The 19,112-nt window shown below is 45.0% G+C and overlaps 1 protein-coding gene across 1 annotated transcript in view; it reads right to left on the minus strand.

The window, feature by feature from the left end:
• CACNA1B (calcium voltage-gated channel subunit alpha1 B) overlaps positions 1-19,112 on the minus strand; it is a gene marked incomplete at both ends in the record, with an annotated part of 300,136 nt that overhangs the window by 103,671 nt on the left and 177,353 nt on the right. Inside the window, 5 exons of the mRNA XM_082327143.1 lie at positions 4,986-5,103; positions 9,900-9,972; positions 10,910-11,041; positions 15,117-15,229; positions 18,616-18,728. Coding sequence (XP_082183269.1) covers positions 4,986-5,103; positions 9,900-9,972; positions 10,910-11,041; positions 15,117-15,229; positions 18,616-18,728 — 549 coding nt within the window. The remainder of the gene's footprint in view (positions 1-4,985; positions 5,104-9,899; positions 9,973-10,909; positions 11,042-15,116; positions 15,230-18,615; positions 18,729-19,112) is intronic.

A 19,112-nucleotide genomic window follows, 5' to 3' on the forward strand; every position in this document is an offset into this window, starting at 1 on the left:
CAAGAGCTTTCACCAAACATAATTCAGACAAGACTTCAGAACCAGATGCTCCCATCTCTAATTCCCATTGAGATGAGTGTCTCCAGAGCCTAAATGCCCATCAAAACTGGAGCCTCTGCTTGTGACAGTGGAAAGCAGGAGTTGTATTTAATCTCTCAGGATGCATCTGCATCTAGACTACCAAACCCTGCAGGGGATGGGACACAGAACCCTGGGGTTTCTCCAGGCAAAGGCCAGGTCATCCATCAGGTTTTGTCTGTGTCATGCAACACGGGATGGAGGTTTTTGTCATGTGAAGATGATTCCTCTGGCACAGACAGAGGTTTGAAATGTGATCCACATCAATTGTTTCTTCCTCCATTCCAGCAGGACAGCAAGGAGCGCAGGGTGGGAGCACCTCAGTCCCACTGAGCCCAGCGGATAAAGAATAAGAAAAAGGGAAAGATGATGTTGAAACGATCACCTCCCTCCCACGCTGAAGTCAGAGCTCAATCAACTTTTCATCTGCAAAGATACTAATTTTCCTTTTAACCAAGAGCTGGCAAGAGGGGGCTGTCGCTTGTGGGCTGGGGGTGCAGGCAGGGAGGCTGAGGGTGCAGGCAAGGAGGCTGAAGCACCGCTGCCCGCAGCACCGCCGGGGTGCTGGCCAGTGCCGGCTGTTTGGGTTTCTTCCTCTGGGGTGCTTCTAACACATTGGAAATGCTTCCAAGCCTCCTGCTCTGGGAACAAATGTCTTGATAATAAAACTGTCTTCCTACCCCTGCCTCCTACACACACATGCTGAAAACGTCTTGTGTAACATAATCAACCACTGGAAATATAATTAATTTTTTTTTTAACAGATCAGGCTGTTTTGATCCATCTCCAAGCAGACACCATCTGGCAGACTTGGGTGTTTCTGCCCCCAAAAAGGTTCCTCAGCCCTTTCTGCAGAGCTCAGTGTTTCCCAAATATCACCCAAACTCCAGCCTCTGGTCCAGGCTGTACAAACCTGGGCAGACCCACGGACCTCGCTGGCCAGCTGAGCCAGCGGCTGGGCCAAGTACAGCTCTCCTGCACGGCAGCTAAGGGCAAGGGGAAAGGCAGCATGCTCCAGGCACTTGCTGCTTTTCATTTCAGGCTCCTCTGCAGTTTTTCATGGTTTTTTTTTCTTTTTTTTTTTTTTTCCTCAACAGATGTATCAATTTATCAATTAACCGTATGACAATGAATACAGGCATGGTGTAATTTCCTAGAAAATGGGCCAAATCCTGCTGTTACTCTAATCATACTACTTTCATTAAACGATTTCAGACAAGGAGGTCTGGCTCCACACAGATTCTTCTGAACTGGGAATGTAATGTGAAAGACTTTGGACTTACAAAGTTTCTGGATCTTTTCCTTGCAATAGTCCCTTGAAAAAGTAAGTGGATTCAAAGAAACAACCGAGCTGCAGTGAGAAGCAGGGGAAGCTGGCACCCACCTGCCTTTCTTCTTCATGAAAAAGAACAATCACAATGCCCTGAGCAGCTCTGGAAGAAGAAAGGAGTCCCTCATGTTTAAAAAGAGCAGTTTTTGCAAGCTGACCCAAAATCGCCCATGCCAATTCTCTAACAAGATTTGATCCAGTCTACCTAAACTCTTAAAAATTGACTCATCAAATGCCAGTGTTCAAAAACTGAAAATAAAACCCCTCCCAGCAAAGGAACTGAAGTGCCTTTTGCTGATCAGCATCCAGAAGGGCTTAGACTGATTTCAACGGTAGCGATATAAGAAAATAATAAAAAAAAAGTCACACTTAAGAAATTCAGCTGCAGTGAACGTCTGTGTGGGGAGGGCTGGTGGCAAATCCACACTTGACAAATGAAAAAAAATCCTCTGCATTAAAAAAGCACATTTTTAGAGCTTTTTGGAGGCAGTTCTATAAGGTAGGGGGGGAGATCTTTGTGAAATCCCAAGTTAGAACAGAAAAAACAGTTCACATTAATCTAATCTATAATTAAGCTGATCAACAACTTGGACTGCTCTCTATAGGGTGTCCTCTTGGCATTTGCTGGGCTGCGGGGCTCTCCTTGGGAAGGTGAGCCCGAGGCTCAGATATGTACCTCACCCTGTACGCTCCCCTGTCCTTAACATTGCTGGGGCACTGCAGCGTCGTTGACATTAATGACTATTTTACTTCCTGCAAAAATGCAGGACTGTTCTTTTCCGGCAAACTAAACTTTGTTTTCAGACGTTTCTGGTTATGTTTTGACAGTTAATGATAACTTAAGTCCCTGGTAAGTCATACAGTTCAGCTTTCCCTCAGAGATAAACGCCTGCCTGCTGCTTGCTCTCAGCATCAAAACTGTAGCTAGTGAAAAGCAGGGGTAGCACTGACCTTATTGAAATACTGTTTGAAATATCAGTGCAAGCATTAGTGGGCTTACTGCTGCAATTCGCACAGAAAAGATTTAACCCCTCATCCTCCACCACACGCTCCAGCCTCAGTTCTCCCCTCCTGCCTACGGTGCTTAAAGCAAACAGGTCCCCGTGTGATGCAGAAGGGCTCTTACAAGCTCTCTTTGAAAGCAGCTGATGCTCTCAGACTCCAGAGACAACCTGGGCCAGGTCTCTGATTCTCCAACAGGGGTGTATATCGCCATAGAAATTAATAGATTTACTTCAGGTTTATAGCTCTGATCACTAGAAGCTGATGAAAGAAGTCTTCTAGGACACTGTAAAAGGGTTTCTGAGTGTTGTTACTCTTTGTCAGCCAGCTGTCCCCTCTCTCTGTGCTCACAGAAACTCACCTGCAGCAAACTCATCCCCATCTGCAGGCCTCATGGAGAATTAAAGAATCACATCTAACATATCATCCTAGCTAAAGGCACAGATAGTGCCCTGAGGAGGGCTCTGGCTGTGCTAAAGCTGTGCCACCAACATGCAGCTGTGGATGAAGGGGACGAGAGAGGCACTGGAGATGGTCCCGGGGCAGCAGCCAGGAAAGCCACCTCCGGGCTCTCCTTGACAGCAGGACAGCAGAAGGGAAAGCAAGGTGGCTGCTCCCTGCCAGGATGATATTTGGGGAGAATGTGGGTAAGATTTCAACTCACCACTCTGCCAGGGCAAGCAGAGGCAAATACCAAATTCATGGCAGTGGCAGTAGGTGAACCAGGTCCTTATTCCCTCCTCTTGAACATCCCCTTCTCTTTCCCTTTTAATGAAAACTAAAGGACAAGGGAGAGGCCCCCTCTTTGAATTAAAGGTTCAAGAAAGGAATTTATATCCTGTTCCTCAAAAATGCTGGATCTTAGCTGCTCTAAGGTTAAAAGTCTCTCTCTCAGCTCTGCTGTCAAGCCTGATTATAGCTTAATCTCATTTTCAAATGCCAAGCCCTGAGGATTTAGAGATCTCCCTCCCTCCCAACTCTCCATTGACCCAGTTTTCCAAAGCCTCATGTTTCTGGAAGGGGGCATGTCGCCCACCACGAGGCAGATGTCTGAGCATAGCTGCCGAGCCAGCCCAGGCATCACGGCTCTTCTGGCTCTGACAGTGCACATTAATGGGATAAATCCCGCAGACGCACGCTTGTGACAAGCACAGCTCACACGCTGCCTGTTCCACTGTTGCCTGTCTCGGTTCCTTGTGCTAATTGGGAGATTTCAGGCAAAGCAAAGGGCCGGAGTCCTGCCGTGCAGCCCACGGGTGCTAACGTCCCATCTCTTGTCATCTTGACCCCCAGCTGAAGGGGATCTATGTCTATAACAACTCTACATCCTTAGCACAAGTACTGCCTCCCACATACCCTTTCTTTTCTCCTAGGTACCCAGCCAATGCTGCCAGTCCAAACAGGACTCAGGAACAGATGAATGCTGGGACTGTAACTAGCAAGAAGGTTCGCGCTGCTGGGGAACCCTCCAGAGAGCTGTCAAGCAGATCAGCAATGCTCAGCGTTATTATCCCTATTTTACAGAACAAACAAACCAGCCAGGCTGCTTCACATATGCAACAGTTTTTAAGTTTCCTTTTTTAAGGATGCTCTGTTTGACTCCACACAGCTTGTCGCTGCAGCCAGCAAACATCTCGCACCAACAATTTTGTACCTAGTTAATGTGAGCAATGCTACGCAACATCAGCCCATCAGCAGCCTCCATCATGAAGCAGGGACAGAGCCATCACAGCTACTACGCTCCGCTGGCTCTCCTAATCGCACCCAGCTGTTAGAACGGAGAATCTCTTTGCTCATTTCTGTATAAAATACAGCCTCCCTTTCCAAATCCCAGCTCCATGTGACTGCTACATTCCTGCCTCCTCAGACCTCTCTGGGGACATAACACATAGCAGAGTGCTGCTGGGTCCCCAGCAGATACTCTGGGACATTCTGGGGGGACACAAGCTTCCAGTTTCCTGTTGTCCTCAAGAGATATCATGACTAAGCAGAGCAAAACATCTTCAGAGACTTCATGTGTCAGGTCTTGGAACATGACTGACTACTCCCAGAGCGCAAAACCCAAGATCTGGACTTAAGTTTTAAGCACTATGTGGATACAAGACAATTCCAAGCATTTGGAATAGCATAGCTGGTTAAGCTATCATCTAGACAAAGGCAACAAGAAACTGGAGCCTGATCCATGCACTAAATCAATTTCAACTGTTTCCTCCCCTGACCTAGTGCAAACTATCTGTGAAAATATTCAACGTACAGAGGTCCTGCTCTGACTTGACTTTGATCATTTTTCCCACAACATAAATTAACTCATAATAGGACATTCTTGATGTAAAACATGAAAATTAAAATGAAGGAAGTCCGTGCCCACATTGCCATAAGAAAAGTGACACCAACATGGACAAATTGCCCATGTGTCTCACCCCGGGTGCTGCAAGGAACAAAGTTATAGCAATGATATCGTTTTAAAGAGCATAAGTGAGGGTGTGAGAATTTAAACAAAACTAGATATTTCTAGCACCCCAGGAAGGGTGCATGGCACACTGTGCCACCAACACAAAGCAATGTGTAAGGATACAGTTACCAAACAATGTCAGGACGATGAAGTAAATGGAGGAGAACATCCCTGACCGGACGCCACCCTGCGACTCTATCCCGTGGTACATCACCGCGTTCCAGTCTTCCCCTGTCAGGATCTGCACAGCAAAATTAGAGAGAGAAGAAAGGGTGACTCAAAGGAAAGACAAAGTAGGTAAGGTCCAGGGGAGCCAGCCAGCTTGATGCAGTCTAGGACGGGTCTCTGGAGGAAAATGGATGAGCACAGGTTAATGTGGCAGACTGCAGTGTTGGACATCATTCCCACAGTCTTGGACAATCTTACCCTGGGCTAGATGCAGCTTTCTCCTCTGGCATGGGCTGAAGAGGAGTGAGGACTACTGGTGAGGGAGTACCATTGCCCCATTCCTGCCCTCTCTTGGTTGCGTGCCTGCTGCCGACCTCTGACTCTAGGCTCCCATGCAGAAGCAGTAACAGCCATGTTCCAACACTTCACCCCAAGCAAAATTTCTCCCCCTCTCTATTTTTAAGTCATGCAGAGATAGCAGGTTTCAACAGCTCCATGCACGGCATTTCCCACAGACCTAAGAAAACTCTGACTTCTAAGCCCAGCGCCCTGAGTGGGACCTCTGCCAACTTCAACTCCTTTCATTCACTTCATACAGAAAGGGTTTGCTCAGCTCCCCCCAAGCCCCACACACTATACACACTGAGTGACTGTGTAACAGGAGAAGAAATGCTTGCAACCCCCTTCCGCTATTCCTCTACCCCTCAGGGCTGCAGCTCAGACAGCTTTGCTGCAGCTGCTGCATGTGTGGATGTTACTCCAGGCACTGGGCAGCGCAACCACTGCGAGGTTTGCTGGGCGTTGCACCACGATGGGTTCTTCTCCAGGTTTCCTGTTTGCCAAGGCCACAAGGACCCTCAGCCACTCAAATGGTCACAAATGACAAAAAAAAAACAACCAAACAAAAAAAAAAATCAACAAAAACAACCAAACAAAAACCTAAGCAGAAGCAAACATCCTTGTACAGAGGCAAGCACAACCGCAGCCTAGCTCCGCAGAGCTGTCCTGGCTGCAGGGTCTGGATACTGACCTGAGGCTAATTAGCAAACACATCAATAATAGAAAACCTAATCATAATAAATGAAAACACCTAAGACTCAAATAAGCCTTGTCATGCTAAATGCTGATTTTGCACCAGTCTAAATTGCCTGCCATTCCTCTTCTTCAGTGACTGTAACACAGCAACATTTTGGGCAGATCAGCACTTTACCTACCTGCCATGGCAGAGTCAAACGATAGTTACTTTTAGTACATTAAAACATGCCCACTGGGACGTGGAGCTCAAATTCCTAAATAGGAAGTTATCTTTGTGTTTAGTAGAAGTAAAAAACAAAAAAAAAAAAAAAAGGAAAAAAAAGAAGCCTAAAGCATGATGTACGTTGTAGTAATCAAGTCCCATGTGCATACAGTATGCTCGAAATGATTGCAAATTCCAGACTAGCAGTCAGCTGCTGATAAAGAGAAAATTTCTTGCTGCAGGGTTGGTGCTGATGACAGCAATAGGCTAAGAGCAAGCACAGACATAAGGACACACAATGCATACAGAAACTTGTTTCCTAAAAGCAGAATCTAGTCTCAAATAATTGAAAGATCAGGATTCAAAGCCCAAGCCTAACCCACACCGTTGGAGTTCCTCTGGATTTACACCAGAGAATATGAACCAGGGCACTGGGCTTTCAGCTCTGGCACTCAAGTATGCAAAACACTGCTCACAAACTTGCATTCACATCATTTCCATGAATTCACAACTCTTCCTGCTTTCTGGGAATAGCCGTAAAGTGATTTCTGTTCACTCAGACATTTGTGGAAAGGGAAACTGGTGGGAACACTTCTATGCCCTGCAGACCAGGAGTCACAGGTATCACAAATTACAGACTGCACATAAACAAGTCCAGCAGGTTGGTGCCTGGGTTCGAAAATCCAACTGGATTATTTCGGAAGTGGAACAAAAACCTAAAGGAAAAAAAATTGGTTTATGGAACTTTTGCAGAGAGATAAATGGTCTAAACTCAGCAGCCTGCCTCTGCAGAGCTGAGGATGCTCTCTGAGGCCCTGGCAAGAGGACAGACACTTTGACCTGCTGTTCTTCCCACTGTTTGTGCTGTCACCCATCAGCTGGAGGAATTACTTAAGCAATTAGGTAGGAGCCCTCAAGGAACAGAGCATATGCAGTAAAAAAAAAAGTCTTTCTTGTCTATACAGGCTCTGTTTATGGATGCTATAAGAACTTCTTGCTACAGGAGAGAAAAGGGCAGCATTACAGAGGGAGGGGCGCGAGCAATGAGGACTTTGGAGTAAGGTGAAGCCCAAACATTTTGTTTTTTCCCAGGCCCAAAACTGCTTTTGGCTTCCCCAAATGAACATTTTGTCCAGAGCAGCTCAGCATTTAATACTTAGGCTTGGCTGAGGAGCCATCAGATGATGGAATAAAACCATCTTTCAAGAGCTGCTGTGAAATATTAATGGACTAATGAGCACATTAACAGTGGCAGACACTCAGATGCTGGGGATCAGTACCACACCATTTCAAAGGGCTGTCCTGAAAATGAGATGCCTTCCTGGAGAAGGGCCTGAGTAAATCCAAAATCACATCAGCTCAGTGTCAACTCTTGCAGGCAGGTCAGCAAGAGCAGCTGGGGCACACGGACGTGAAAGCTAAGCCAGCTCTGCTTCCCAAGCCTCGGCAGGCGCCCATCAGCAGAGCTGAGGTTCAGTCCCATCCTGCCACTGCGACTCCTCATCTCCTCCCGCGGTCACCGGTGCTCGGCTTCTTAGCCACCGGCAGTGTGTAATTATTTACATAGCAGCTCTCAGGGAGCAGAGCACGTACGGTTAACGGAGGTCTTTCGGCTTTATAGAGTCTCTGCACTTATGGATGTTGTAAATGCTTCCAGCTCAATGATTGCTGGAATAGGAAGATTTTTCATGTGTATATAGATATATATGAATATATATATAGCTTGTGTTTGTATTTTGTATATATATGCAGCTTGGCATTCAGCTCACAAAGACTTTCTTGGGAGCCCAGGAGCTGGAGAAAATACAGGTGATGCTCTTCAAAGGGAATTTAGGGACAGCGGGGCTCAGTTGCACCCAATGCCAAGTTCAGCCAAGCTGCCAGGCAGATGAAATATGTCCTGGGAGTCGCAGGACAGCAGACCATGACCCAGCCAGGTCTGCTGAAATAAAATGGGCTAAGGCAGGCTGCAGAAGACTTTGTTTAAGACTGCTTCTTAAATAAAGAAACTCCAAAGGGGTTAGGGACAAACAGGGTGTATCTGGCTTTATTATATTTGTTCAACACATTGAATGCATCCACTGAACGATGCTACTCTGTGCATCAGAGCAGCAACCAAACAAGCCTGCTGGCTTGGCTGAGTTCATGTGAGATGAGGTTAGAAAAGGATCCAAAGCCCCTATTGAAGTAATGTTGACACAATATTTGAAATTCAGAGGAGGAGGGGAGATGGACTGGGAGCAGAGGTTATCAAAATGCCTCTGCAAGGCTGCACTGAGTTAATTCAGCGCTGATGGGTTTTGCTGGTTTTAATTCGTAGCTCTGACATTCTACACAAATGTCATAAACCCAACGGTGTTTTCCTTCATCCCACAGCCACTATATTACAGGGGTATTTATCTCAGGAATAGAAAGGAAATATTTCAGCTAAGTATTCTCGAGAGAGAGCTATAGTCCCAAAGCAAAATAACATCAAGATTTCCAGATGCTCATATCTGGAGCCTGACTCAGGTTCAGTTCTGGCTCTGTGGCAATACCTTTACGTTTCTGTAAGCCCTCTCTTTGATGAGTACTAAAATACTATGCAAATATTAATCTACCATGATTTGCAATATCCTGCGAGGTAAGTACTACTGAACCTGCTTCACATCTGGAGAGAAGCAATACCCATATGAAGCTGCTTATGCAGAGGTCACAGGACACATTTTTTTTAGACTCTGTTTTACTCAAAAAATTGTCATCAACTCAAACTTTTTTTTTCCTTTTTGGGACAGGACACTGAAATACATAATCCAAGTCTTGCTGAGATCTAGTTGGATCTGGGGTCAAGGCTCAGCTCAAGCCTACATCAACAATTTGTGTAGGACAACGCTATAAATGCCGGGTGGTCTTCCACAGACCTGTGAGTTTTGCCTGCACATGGAGCAGCATCCCCGGCTCTCTACTGAAACACCTGAAATAACTGTTTTAAAAAGGCATGCAGAGAACAGCTGCAAAATTAGGCTCTTAAATCTGAGCATTATATCTGCCAGAACTGTGACTTCTTCCTGCCACAGCACAAACTTGCCCAAGGCTGATGCCTCTTTCTGTGCTCCCCCATTGATTGTAATTCTTATCCAGCATTATCTTATCTTCAGTTATTATGGTGCAAAATGCTACATTATTTCCTTACTGCCTGGAGCTAACTCAGGCCTCTCTCCTCATTAAATTATGGCAACCAGAGGAGAAAGTGAAACAGGTCAACCACACACACTGGCTGCCTAGGAGTTCTGACAGGACCGTTTATGCAGTGGGGCCCATGCAAGTGCCGCCACTGCAGCGTGCAACCCCAGGCAGGGGCCTCAGAAGAAGAGAGCCTGGGCACGCACAGACTTTGAGCTCAGCACAGAAATGTCTATTTTATCAATATTTTTTTCCTAGCAAAAAATATTTTGTTCTAGTTTTCCTCAATTCCATAGCATTGATTTTTAATGATGCGTTGATGGGTCAGTGTCAAAAAATACATGAGAAGGAAGGACTTCTCCTTTCCTAAATTCCACCGATTTTTGGGGACCTCTTTGCTCCCCATAAGCAGGAAAAGATGCCCAGGAATTTATTTTCTAATGCTCACTCAGGACACGGAACAGCTTTACCTGGAATACTGTGAGGATGGCGGCAGGGAAGGTATCGAAATTCGTTGTTGGTGTTTCATCTTGAAAATTGAATCTAGAGAGAAATAAGAAATAAAAACGAGAGCAGTAAGGGACAAGCAACTCTCCTGCAGTCTCATGATACCCTGTAACCCAAGTCAGAGAGCAACATTTGTTCCACCTGGCAATAACACCCCAGGCAACCACAGCGGGGAACACGGCATCTCTGAGAAAAGGTTTAACAGAACTACTAGAAGAAATTTAATTTTATTCCGGAGGAAAATTCCAATACTTTGAAATTCATTTTCATCCACAATTAAAATGAACACTCAAAATCTCAAATGCTTTTTGTGGAAGAAACCATTCCAAGAAGTTGTGGTTCTCAAGTATAAAAGTAAAAATTGAAATTGCCCTCTTAGTAGGTCATTTAATTTTAATTTTTTTAAGATAAAATAGTGGTTGATTAAAAAAAAAAAGTTATTTCATTTCAAAAATTATACTGAAGCTTGAATGGTGGTATTGTGAGAGTTCTTTTCACCACAACTGGCATTTCTTAGTGCAAAAATTAGATTCAACAAAACTATGTTTTCCAGCAGAAAAATATTCCAAGTAAAAAAAAAAAAAAAAAAAACAAAACAAACAAAAAAACCCAACAAAACAAACAAAAAAACCAAAACACAAAACTGTTGCTCTGGCTGTCAGGGGAAGAATTTGCTTTCCCCTTACAGTAGAAAAAGTGCTGCCTCCCTCAGTCCTCCTTCAGAGGTCTGGGTGTACATGGGGACTACGGAATGACATCAGAGCTGTGAATTATAGTAACTAGAAAGAATTCAGCCCTGGGAAAAACACCAGAACAGGAATTACTCTCCTATAAACCAGAGATCACAACTCAGAAGCCCAGAAAGACTGATATCTGCACCCACGACGTGAATATTTTGAGCCCTGTGGCCCCTCTCCTCCTTGGGTATTGCTTTCAGGTTCCCCCTGAAAGGACAATGATTAAGTAGACTTACTGTCCTCCAAAGAGCTGCATCCCCAGCAAAGCAAACACCACAATGAACAGGAACAGCAGGAAGAGCAAACTGATGATGGACTTCATGGAGTTCAGCAAGGAGACCACCAGATTCCTCAGGGAATTCCAGTACCTGCGTTGGAGATCAGAGCAGCCAAAAGATAACATTAGCAGGAGAAGAGCCTTCAGTGAGGAACTAATACGATCTATTTTCTTGTTAAAAAAAAAAACAGGAAAGGAATGGCAGGGAATATCGACATCTTTAAACTCCCCTCTGTGATTGGAAAATACAGCTCACTAAGGGGCAAAACCTCTTGTAGCATCTCAAGGGCAGAGATGGCCACGTCAGTGCATGTGTACCCGTGCAGAGCAGTTATCTGCAGTCAGTGTTCGGTTTAATTTCTCAGTAACCCCTTTCCTGGTATAGATTTTGACCTTTCTGCATCTTCTCATCCAGCATGGCAGTCAGCAGGGGTGTCGAAAACAGGGATGTATCAATATCATCAAGGTGAGACCGAACTCAGGGATGGTGAACCCCTCCCTTTGTAAGACACAAATCAGGAATGAACAGCTCATTTCTACCAGGACGTCTTTGCAGTGTGTCCTTCCAACTTACCAAATGCCAGTATCCACAATTCCCACATGTTGAAACACTTCTGTAGACGTTTAACACACACACATTCATGCACAGTGATGCCTTCAGTGTGGGGCGATTCAGCCACACAGTTTAAGCATCCAGGACCAAACAACTGCCTCGGAGGATGAAAACAAATCTGGGACATTAACTCCAACATGGCAAGAGGGAATGGCTCAGCCCAAATCCTGACCGACACATCCAAGTCACATCTGGCCAGATACTGAAGTTAGTTTGCTTTTATCTCCCCCGTCCCCTGAGACAGCTCCTGGCACACTCGCAGGTGCAGGCAGGCACATCAAGTGACAGCGTGCCGGGGAGGGTGCTCAGAAACAGCTCTCTTTCCTGGCTTTATTGCCCTGCTGAGAACAGGCAGGGAGCGTTTATATGAGGAAAACTAATGAATCAGAAAATGCAGAAAGAGCTATTAAGCAGAGGAGCTCTTTGACAATTTCCTTTTGGACAGACAGGCATGCAGAACAACAGGACTGGAGCAGGCAGTAGGAAACGAGAGATTTAGAGCCGTGTCACATGTCCTCTGTTAAAAGTTTTGGGTCTGACACCATGGGGGGAAATTTTTCTCTCTTTTTCTCCAGTGACCCCTCTCGTTTCCACTGCCTGGTGCTGGGAGCTGCCATCCAGAGCTCACTCTCTGCAGCAGCAGCTCTACCATCCTGCCCTGTGTGTCCTCCAGCTGCAGTTTTGGGGACAGACCCATGCACTGAGCTCCTTCCTGCAGTGCAGCTGCAGGTATCCAGCAGAAGGAAGGCCATGGATTTGTCTGACCTCCTGATGGGGACAGAAGCTCAGAGCTTGAGTCAGAAGAGCAGAAGCACCATCCTTTCTCTTCTCTTTGTCTTCATTTTCCTCCTCTTCCTTCCCCCCCAGGTGTAGCTGGGAGGACTGAACCACCCCACATTTCACTGTGCTAAGGATGATACAGGCATGTCCAACCCAGCAGAAGCAGGATCTTGCACTCCCATTGCACCCATTCCAAGAAAAGTTATGTCCATAATACAGTGACCAACGTTTCAGGGGAAACGGGTCTCTCTGGAGAATACCTTCAATTGAAAAAGCTGCAACCAAACCTACTCAGGGTTAGCCCCTAAGCAAAAGGGGCTGAGCTGCTCTCCTTGGAGAAGGAGGAAGGCTTTGCTAATCACATGCCTCTTCCCTGCTTGGCACAATGGCTTCAGGCAAAATTTGCCTCAAGCAAGGCGTTTGCACCTCACAGTTAACACAACTGGACACAAAATACATGTGGAGGTTCTGTCTTGTCCTGAAATAGCTCAGCACCAAACCCTACCTGACTACATAGTGCCAGAATGTAATAAGGAGTTGCATTTCTACAGATGCGAGTCCCCATTCTGTTCTGTCATGACAAAGAGGGAAACATCTGAAGCTGTTTTCTCCTTCCCCTCGTGGAATTTTAGCCCTTCTTAGGCCGCATCCCCTCGTAGGGCATCCTGCTGTCACCTTTCAGGCCTGCTGTAATTTAACTTTTTAATTATCGCATCGCTCTGCCATCTGCAGTCACACTGATTTGGGACATATGAATCAGAAGGTCTAATATCATCGATTATTCAAAGCAGGTGGACTGCAAATGGCTTCTATTAAATACAGAGGCAAAAAAAAAAAAAAACAGGGCAGAGAGCTTCAGTGAAAAATTGCTATGAAAGAGATGGAAAAACCGAAAAAAAGAAAATTACGGAAGGTCAGGATGTTTTCAGAGTGAAGACTGTAATGAGAGCAGGTGGGCAGCAATCTGTGCCTGGTGCCATCACTTTGGTCGCTCTCCGTGAGTTATGCTAGGACTGAGCTGTGCAGCTCGGGCACTGTGATAACGTGGCCCGGCACAGCTGAGATCCCCCCATGTGAGCTGGGGGGGACCTGGCTTCTGGTAACACAATGTCATATCAGGTGAAAAATCCACATAACTAGGTCAAGGGAACTTCAGCATCAGTGGGGTGAGAATTTCACTCACTGTCCTGAGAACGGGGAGAGCACTCAGCTTGCTCCACGATTTGCTTTGTTAAGGCTTCATCCCCTTATTATGTTGTCTAACATCCTGAATAGTCAAAACTCACAAAAAGATCATTTTAACTTGGAAAAATGTCCAGAATTTTTAAAAAGTACAACACGCAATCAGATACACTAAATCTCAGTAGCTCTGGATAAAATTAACTGCTGAAAATTAATTGCTATGAATTTGCTACAAAACCTCGAGTTTTCCATAAACAAGATTAGTGCAAAGGTAGACTAAGAGCTATTTCGGGGGCAGGTGCCCACCTCTTCTGCGAGACGTTTACAGAACTTAATGTTTCCAACCCCTTTTTCCCACAGTACAACAAACGACACACAAATCTTGGATCTGCAGAATGATTAGCAGATACAAATTAGCAAACCTTACAAAGCTAACAAAATCCATGTGTTTGAATAGCTGCAAAAGTACTTGGTTACTTCAAATGACTGTTTTGTTCGAGTGTGACAACCTATGCTTTATCTATTTTAGGTGGTTGGGTTTTTTTGGAGGGAGGTGCTATTCCTCCTTTTGTTACTTTAAGCCAAGAACAACTAAGAAAGTGATGGAAAGAGGATATCTGAGCAGGTAATGGTGTAAAATGGTGTAAAAAAAATAAATAAAGAGGGTGGAAAACAACAGCAGGAGCACCCAAATATGTAATCAATTTCCACACTACAATTTTGAAATCCTGCAGAAATTGCTCTAGATGGATTTATAAATTGCACAGTAGCTGTTTGCTAATGCCAGCACACATTAACGCAATGCATGAGCATGAAAACAACTGAAAAGCTGTGGCAACCCAACTCTAGTGAAAATTCAACTTCACAGGCTCAAGCCTGAAAACCTCAGACATTCCCAGACCAGACACAGGCAGCAGCAACACACTTCATATTTGTGTCACCACAGTGGTTCAGGCACCAGGATTTAGCACCCAGCAATAACCAGGGTAGCTCAGTTTACCAGTTCCTAAATACTTAAGGAACCATCACCAGATCAGCAGCAAAGGACAGTGGGCGGTTGATGGGGCTTAGAAAGTAAATAAGAAACTTTCTTCTCTTACCACAAGAAATAAGGGATCACGTCATGAGATTTTTGTTTTAAGCAAGCTTAAGAACAAAGAAAAGAAGGATGCTCTCATGCAGCCCATCACTATACTGTGGAGCCCTCTGCCCACGGGTGGACAAACCTGTACGTGAGGCTGAGGAAAGGGCTGTTAGAAGTCTTTGTAGATGGAAATCCTGGCTCAGGAACTCCTTAAACTTTAAACTGCGAGAAACCCCAGTTGCCCCACCAAGGGAAGGGCAATTCTGCATCTACAGTTTTCTTCCAATCCTCCACCCACTAGAGCCAGTGCAGGCACAGGATGGTAGGACAGACCTGTGTGCCAGCTAGTAGAGGGGGTTTTGGGGGTTGTTTCGGGGGTTTTTTTGTTTGGTTGGTTTGAGGTTTTTTTACAAGTGTGGAAAGCACTACTACTTGCTGTGGGGCTGGTGACGCAGATTTCATACGGTACTAAAAGTCTCATGTAAGCGGAAAGGGAGCTGGACTTACTTTGTTACTTTGAAAATCCTCAGCAGTCGAAGAGCTCTCAATACGCTGATACCGAATGAGGTACCTGGTTTCACTGCAGCCCAAATAACTTCAAATATACTTCCCACGATGACCTGCAAGAAGAGTCCATTTTACATAAGGCAAAACTTCTGCTTGGTTCTTTGTGGTGCTGCTAGAGAGGTTGAGGAGAGAACAAGAATCAGAGTTTGGGCCGTGATGGTTTTCTTATGAAGGCTTCAGCAAAATCATGAATTAGCCAAGTGCAGTAAAAAACCTTGTTCCAACTTTCTGCAGTCCATCTAAAAAAGGGCAATACCTAGAAGCAGGACAGATGCATAAGGAATCACAGATAGGAACTTGTTTCTTTCTTCTCTAGCAAGCAAACTACCTTAAAATAACCTTTTTTGAAGGACGTTTTTTTTTCCTCTACACTGGCTCAACTACAAATTCCAACACTTCATTTTCGCAGCCCGTGCAGCCGGTCGGTCCAGCCTGCAGAGATGCAGGGGGACACTGCTTCATCCTCCCCTTCCCATCAGAAGCACTAAAAGCCTTCACCCACAGCACTGCAGAACAGCAAAGCATTAGCTCTGGGCAAGATCTACCAGAAACTTCTGGTAACTGAGAGTCTTTAGGAGACCATTTAAAGTAACAACTATTAAGAGATCCTGCAAAGCCTCTAGCACGCACATCCAATCATCTGCCAGGCCCTCAGCTTAAGTCATTGAAAAAATTGTCCCCAATCAAGGTCTTTTTTAAAGTTTTGATTTGTCTGTTTTTTTGTTTTAAGGTTGGCAGAGAATTAACTTCAGGTGATAAAGAAATCTTCTCTTCAATTCTTTATTACAAAAAGGACAAAATAGTAATGGGTTAAGCACAACTGGAAAGGGTAATTATATCAACACAGGTTACTGCACGGTTAATAAGAGAAGATGGGCATTTTGCTGCCAATGACTGTTATTACTCGCATTAACCTAGCATTTCAGACCTCCCATAGACCATGGTCCCCAATTGCGTGAAGCACAACATAAACACATTATCACCGGCCCCAGTGAGTGGCTTGTTTGTGTTGTGAAAGGGAGTGTTAATGGAAAGTCAGGGCCAGCAGAGCTGTGCCTGAATACCTGAGCAGTTCTGGGAGACTCAGCAGCTCAGAAACCCCTTTCATAACCAGAAACCTGGATGTCTTTTGAAAAACACAACATTGCTTGCAGCTGCTCAAGAAAATATAGTGGGAAAGGGAGATACAAAACAGTTGCTCACCCAGTTGCTCCCATCACAAAAAGAAGGCACTAAAATTTCTCTCCCACAGTCTATCACTCTTGGGAATCCCTCATGAATCAGCAAAAACCTTTCCTTAGACCCTCCGCATGTTACACTGATAATTAATTTTCCTGGCATCTCAACATGGCCTCCTGAGAGTTGTTTCACATGAGACCCCCCTGGACTCTTTCTCCCAAGATTGATGTTGCTCTGATTTGTTGTTTCACTTTTTGCATTTGAATGGTTTCATCTTGATGGTTTGTCAAACTAAACTGACTACAGATCTGTGTGATATTCCCTGGGGGTGAAGTAGCTGAATTAATTCTGGGGGCTGGAAGGTGCGTGAGGAGGAAGAAACATAGCTAGAAGTAGGATCCCAGTGGATTCTCTAAAGGAGGAAGAATTAAAAACAGATCAACAGCTTTACTGGCTGGGAAGCACTTGGCAAAGCTTATTGCCAGTGCTGCACTCACCATAGTATGACACAAGGCAGAGACACCCAGTAAGTTTATCTCTTGCTTAATGCAAGCTCCTAAATCACCTGCCCGTGACTATCAGGTACAAGCTCTTCTTGTTGTGGAAGGAGCATCCTGGATACAAGAATCCAGGGAAATTGGCAGCCAGCGTAGGGGCAAGCTGGCTGCAGTTCAGAGCCTACTTAATCCATTGATGAAGGACATCGATCTAGTGTCTGTCACTAGACACCGCAAACAAGGCAATGATACCCTTAAAAGTCTAACTAGGCAATATTGCTTGGCTGCCTAATGCCTTTGACTCAGGCTACAGAAGCTGGGGTCTTTAGGTATGTCCTGAATTTAATGAAAGCTGGGTGTCAGCCCCCTTGTATTGTGTGGGCACACTCTTCATTCCAGCCTTTGCAGGACATCTTGCCAGTACAGTTAAACTTTTCCATGAGTTGGCTGCCTTCAGTTGAGGGGAGCCTCTCTGCCCCTCGGATTAGGCGCCAACTCTGAATGTGCAGACATCCGGTTAACTTACATTATCTGCGTTATTTGTGCTCTGGTTTCCTCACAGGACAGTTAGAGTCTGTGCATTATCCTTTGGGCTGTGCAGCCAGAAAGAGCGGCACAATGCATTTCAATGCTCTGAGCCACCAACGGCTGCGATGGACACCCCAGAGAGGAGAGCCCACACTTGGTGCAGCCTGATGCAACACCTCAGTCTGTTGGACACAGGTGATTCTTGGGCTGGCTGGTTTAATCTCAAAGTCTATTTAGCTCTGAGCTTTCCTTTTGACACTACCAAAAGGAGAAGTTGGCTTTAGCTGTACTCTTGGATTTAGGAGCAGTCACTTAACTGAAGGTAAAAATACCTCCTCCTACCTTGTGGGAGCAGTGCTGAAGCAGGGATTTTAGCCCCATGGGGGAGAAGAATCACCCCCAGCATTTTGGCAGATAAAGACTAGAAACAACAGAGTAAATCTGGGAGAGAAGGGCTGGATGACAGGTACAACAAACTCAATGTTTTCCCCCTGCCTATGGCTGCATCACAAGCTTCATATCTGCTTTGTTAAAGAAACCTTACAGACGGATTCCTGCTCTGGGACGCAGTGCTCAGCCCACACTAAAGATAAGAGAAGCTGAGTTAACTTCTGTGAGGACAGATTACAGCCTAGTAGCTTTTAATGACTAAATTAACATCTGCATGCAACGTTCTTTGTTAGATGGAGTCAAAACTCACCCCACTATTCACACTTTAAAGCTATAGTTTTAGCACAAAGTGGAGAGCCTGTACTTCTGCAATAAAAAGATGTGAGTTATTGCCTTTCTGTCACCTAATCGCGTGTTTAGACTTCTACTTCTGGGCACTCATGTCTGAAAAGTGCTGCCTATGTATCTTGAGGTAAAGGCCATTAAAGGGATGATAGGGGAGATGAGCAATAAGATGTGTGGGGTTTTCATCTTTCAATCACCTCATTTAAATGGGAGAGAGAATCGCTCAGTAATCAGAGCATTTACTGGTGCTGATGCTGCGAACACCCTGTAGCTCACTGAGGAAATGAAATCCCCACCTGTCACATTTTATTCAAGAAGGATGATAACTAGGGGAAGCTTAATGTGTTTCACTGCAGCTAATTTATACAATGACTACTCCCTGCAGAAGACACGCTTACAGCACCATTTCCCATGGATTCCCATGCTCACACTTAAATGCCCCACCCCATTCAGTAACGGGAGAGCCACATGCTTCATCCACACAGCAGAAGCCTACTCACCCCAAAGTCAAAGCAGTTGAATGAAGAGTGGAAGTAATTTCTTGGCCCCAGTCCGTACATCTTCAAAGACATCTCCGTAAGGAACAGACCCAGAAAAACAAACTCTGCAAAATCTGGGAACAGGCAAAGAGATTAAATTAGTCCACAAGACCTTGGTAGGCAGATCTCTTAATGTGGAGAACAATGGTAATTTTTCATAACACAGGCTGCCTCCTGCCAGAAGAAAATCCCTTTGCAATGGCAAACAAGACCCTGAGGACAGTTTCACATAATTATTTCTATATGCACATGAGCTGTATTCAGCCTTCAAGAACAGTGAAGGCAATGTTTCATGTGTACTGTGGGAAGGTTGGTACGAGCGTTAAATAATATTCTCATCGTCTTTGTAAAGGAATTTCAAAAGAAAGCTCCGGATCTAATATTTCTAAAGGTCTAATTTAATTGCACAGATAATGTTTTGCAAATGTATGTTTGGGACTTTCGTACCTACACGAGAT

The sequence above is a fragment of the Platalea leucorodia genome (assembly GCF_965183815.1).
Source record: "Platalea leucorodia genome assembly, chromosome: 15".
NCBI classification, from domain to species: domain Eukaryota; kingdom Metazoa; phylum Chordata; class Aves; order Pelecaniformes; family Threskiornithidae; genus Platalea; species Platalea leucorodia.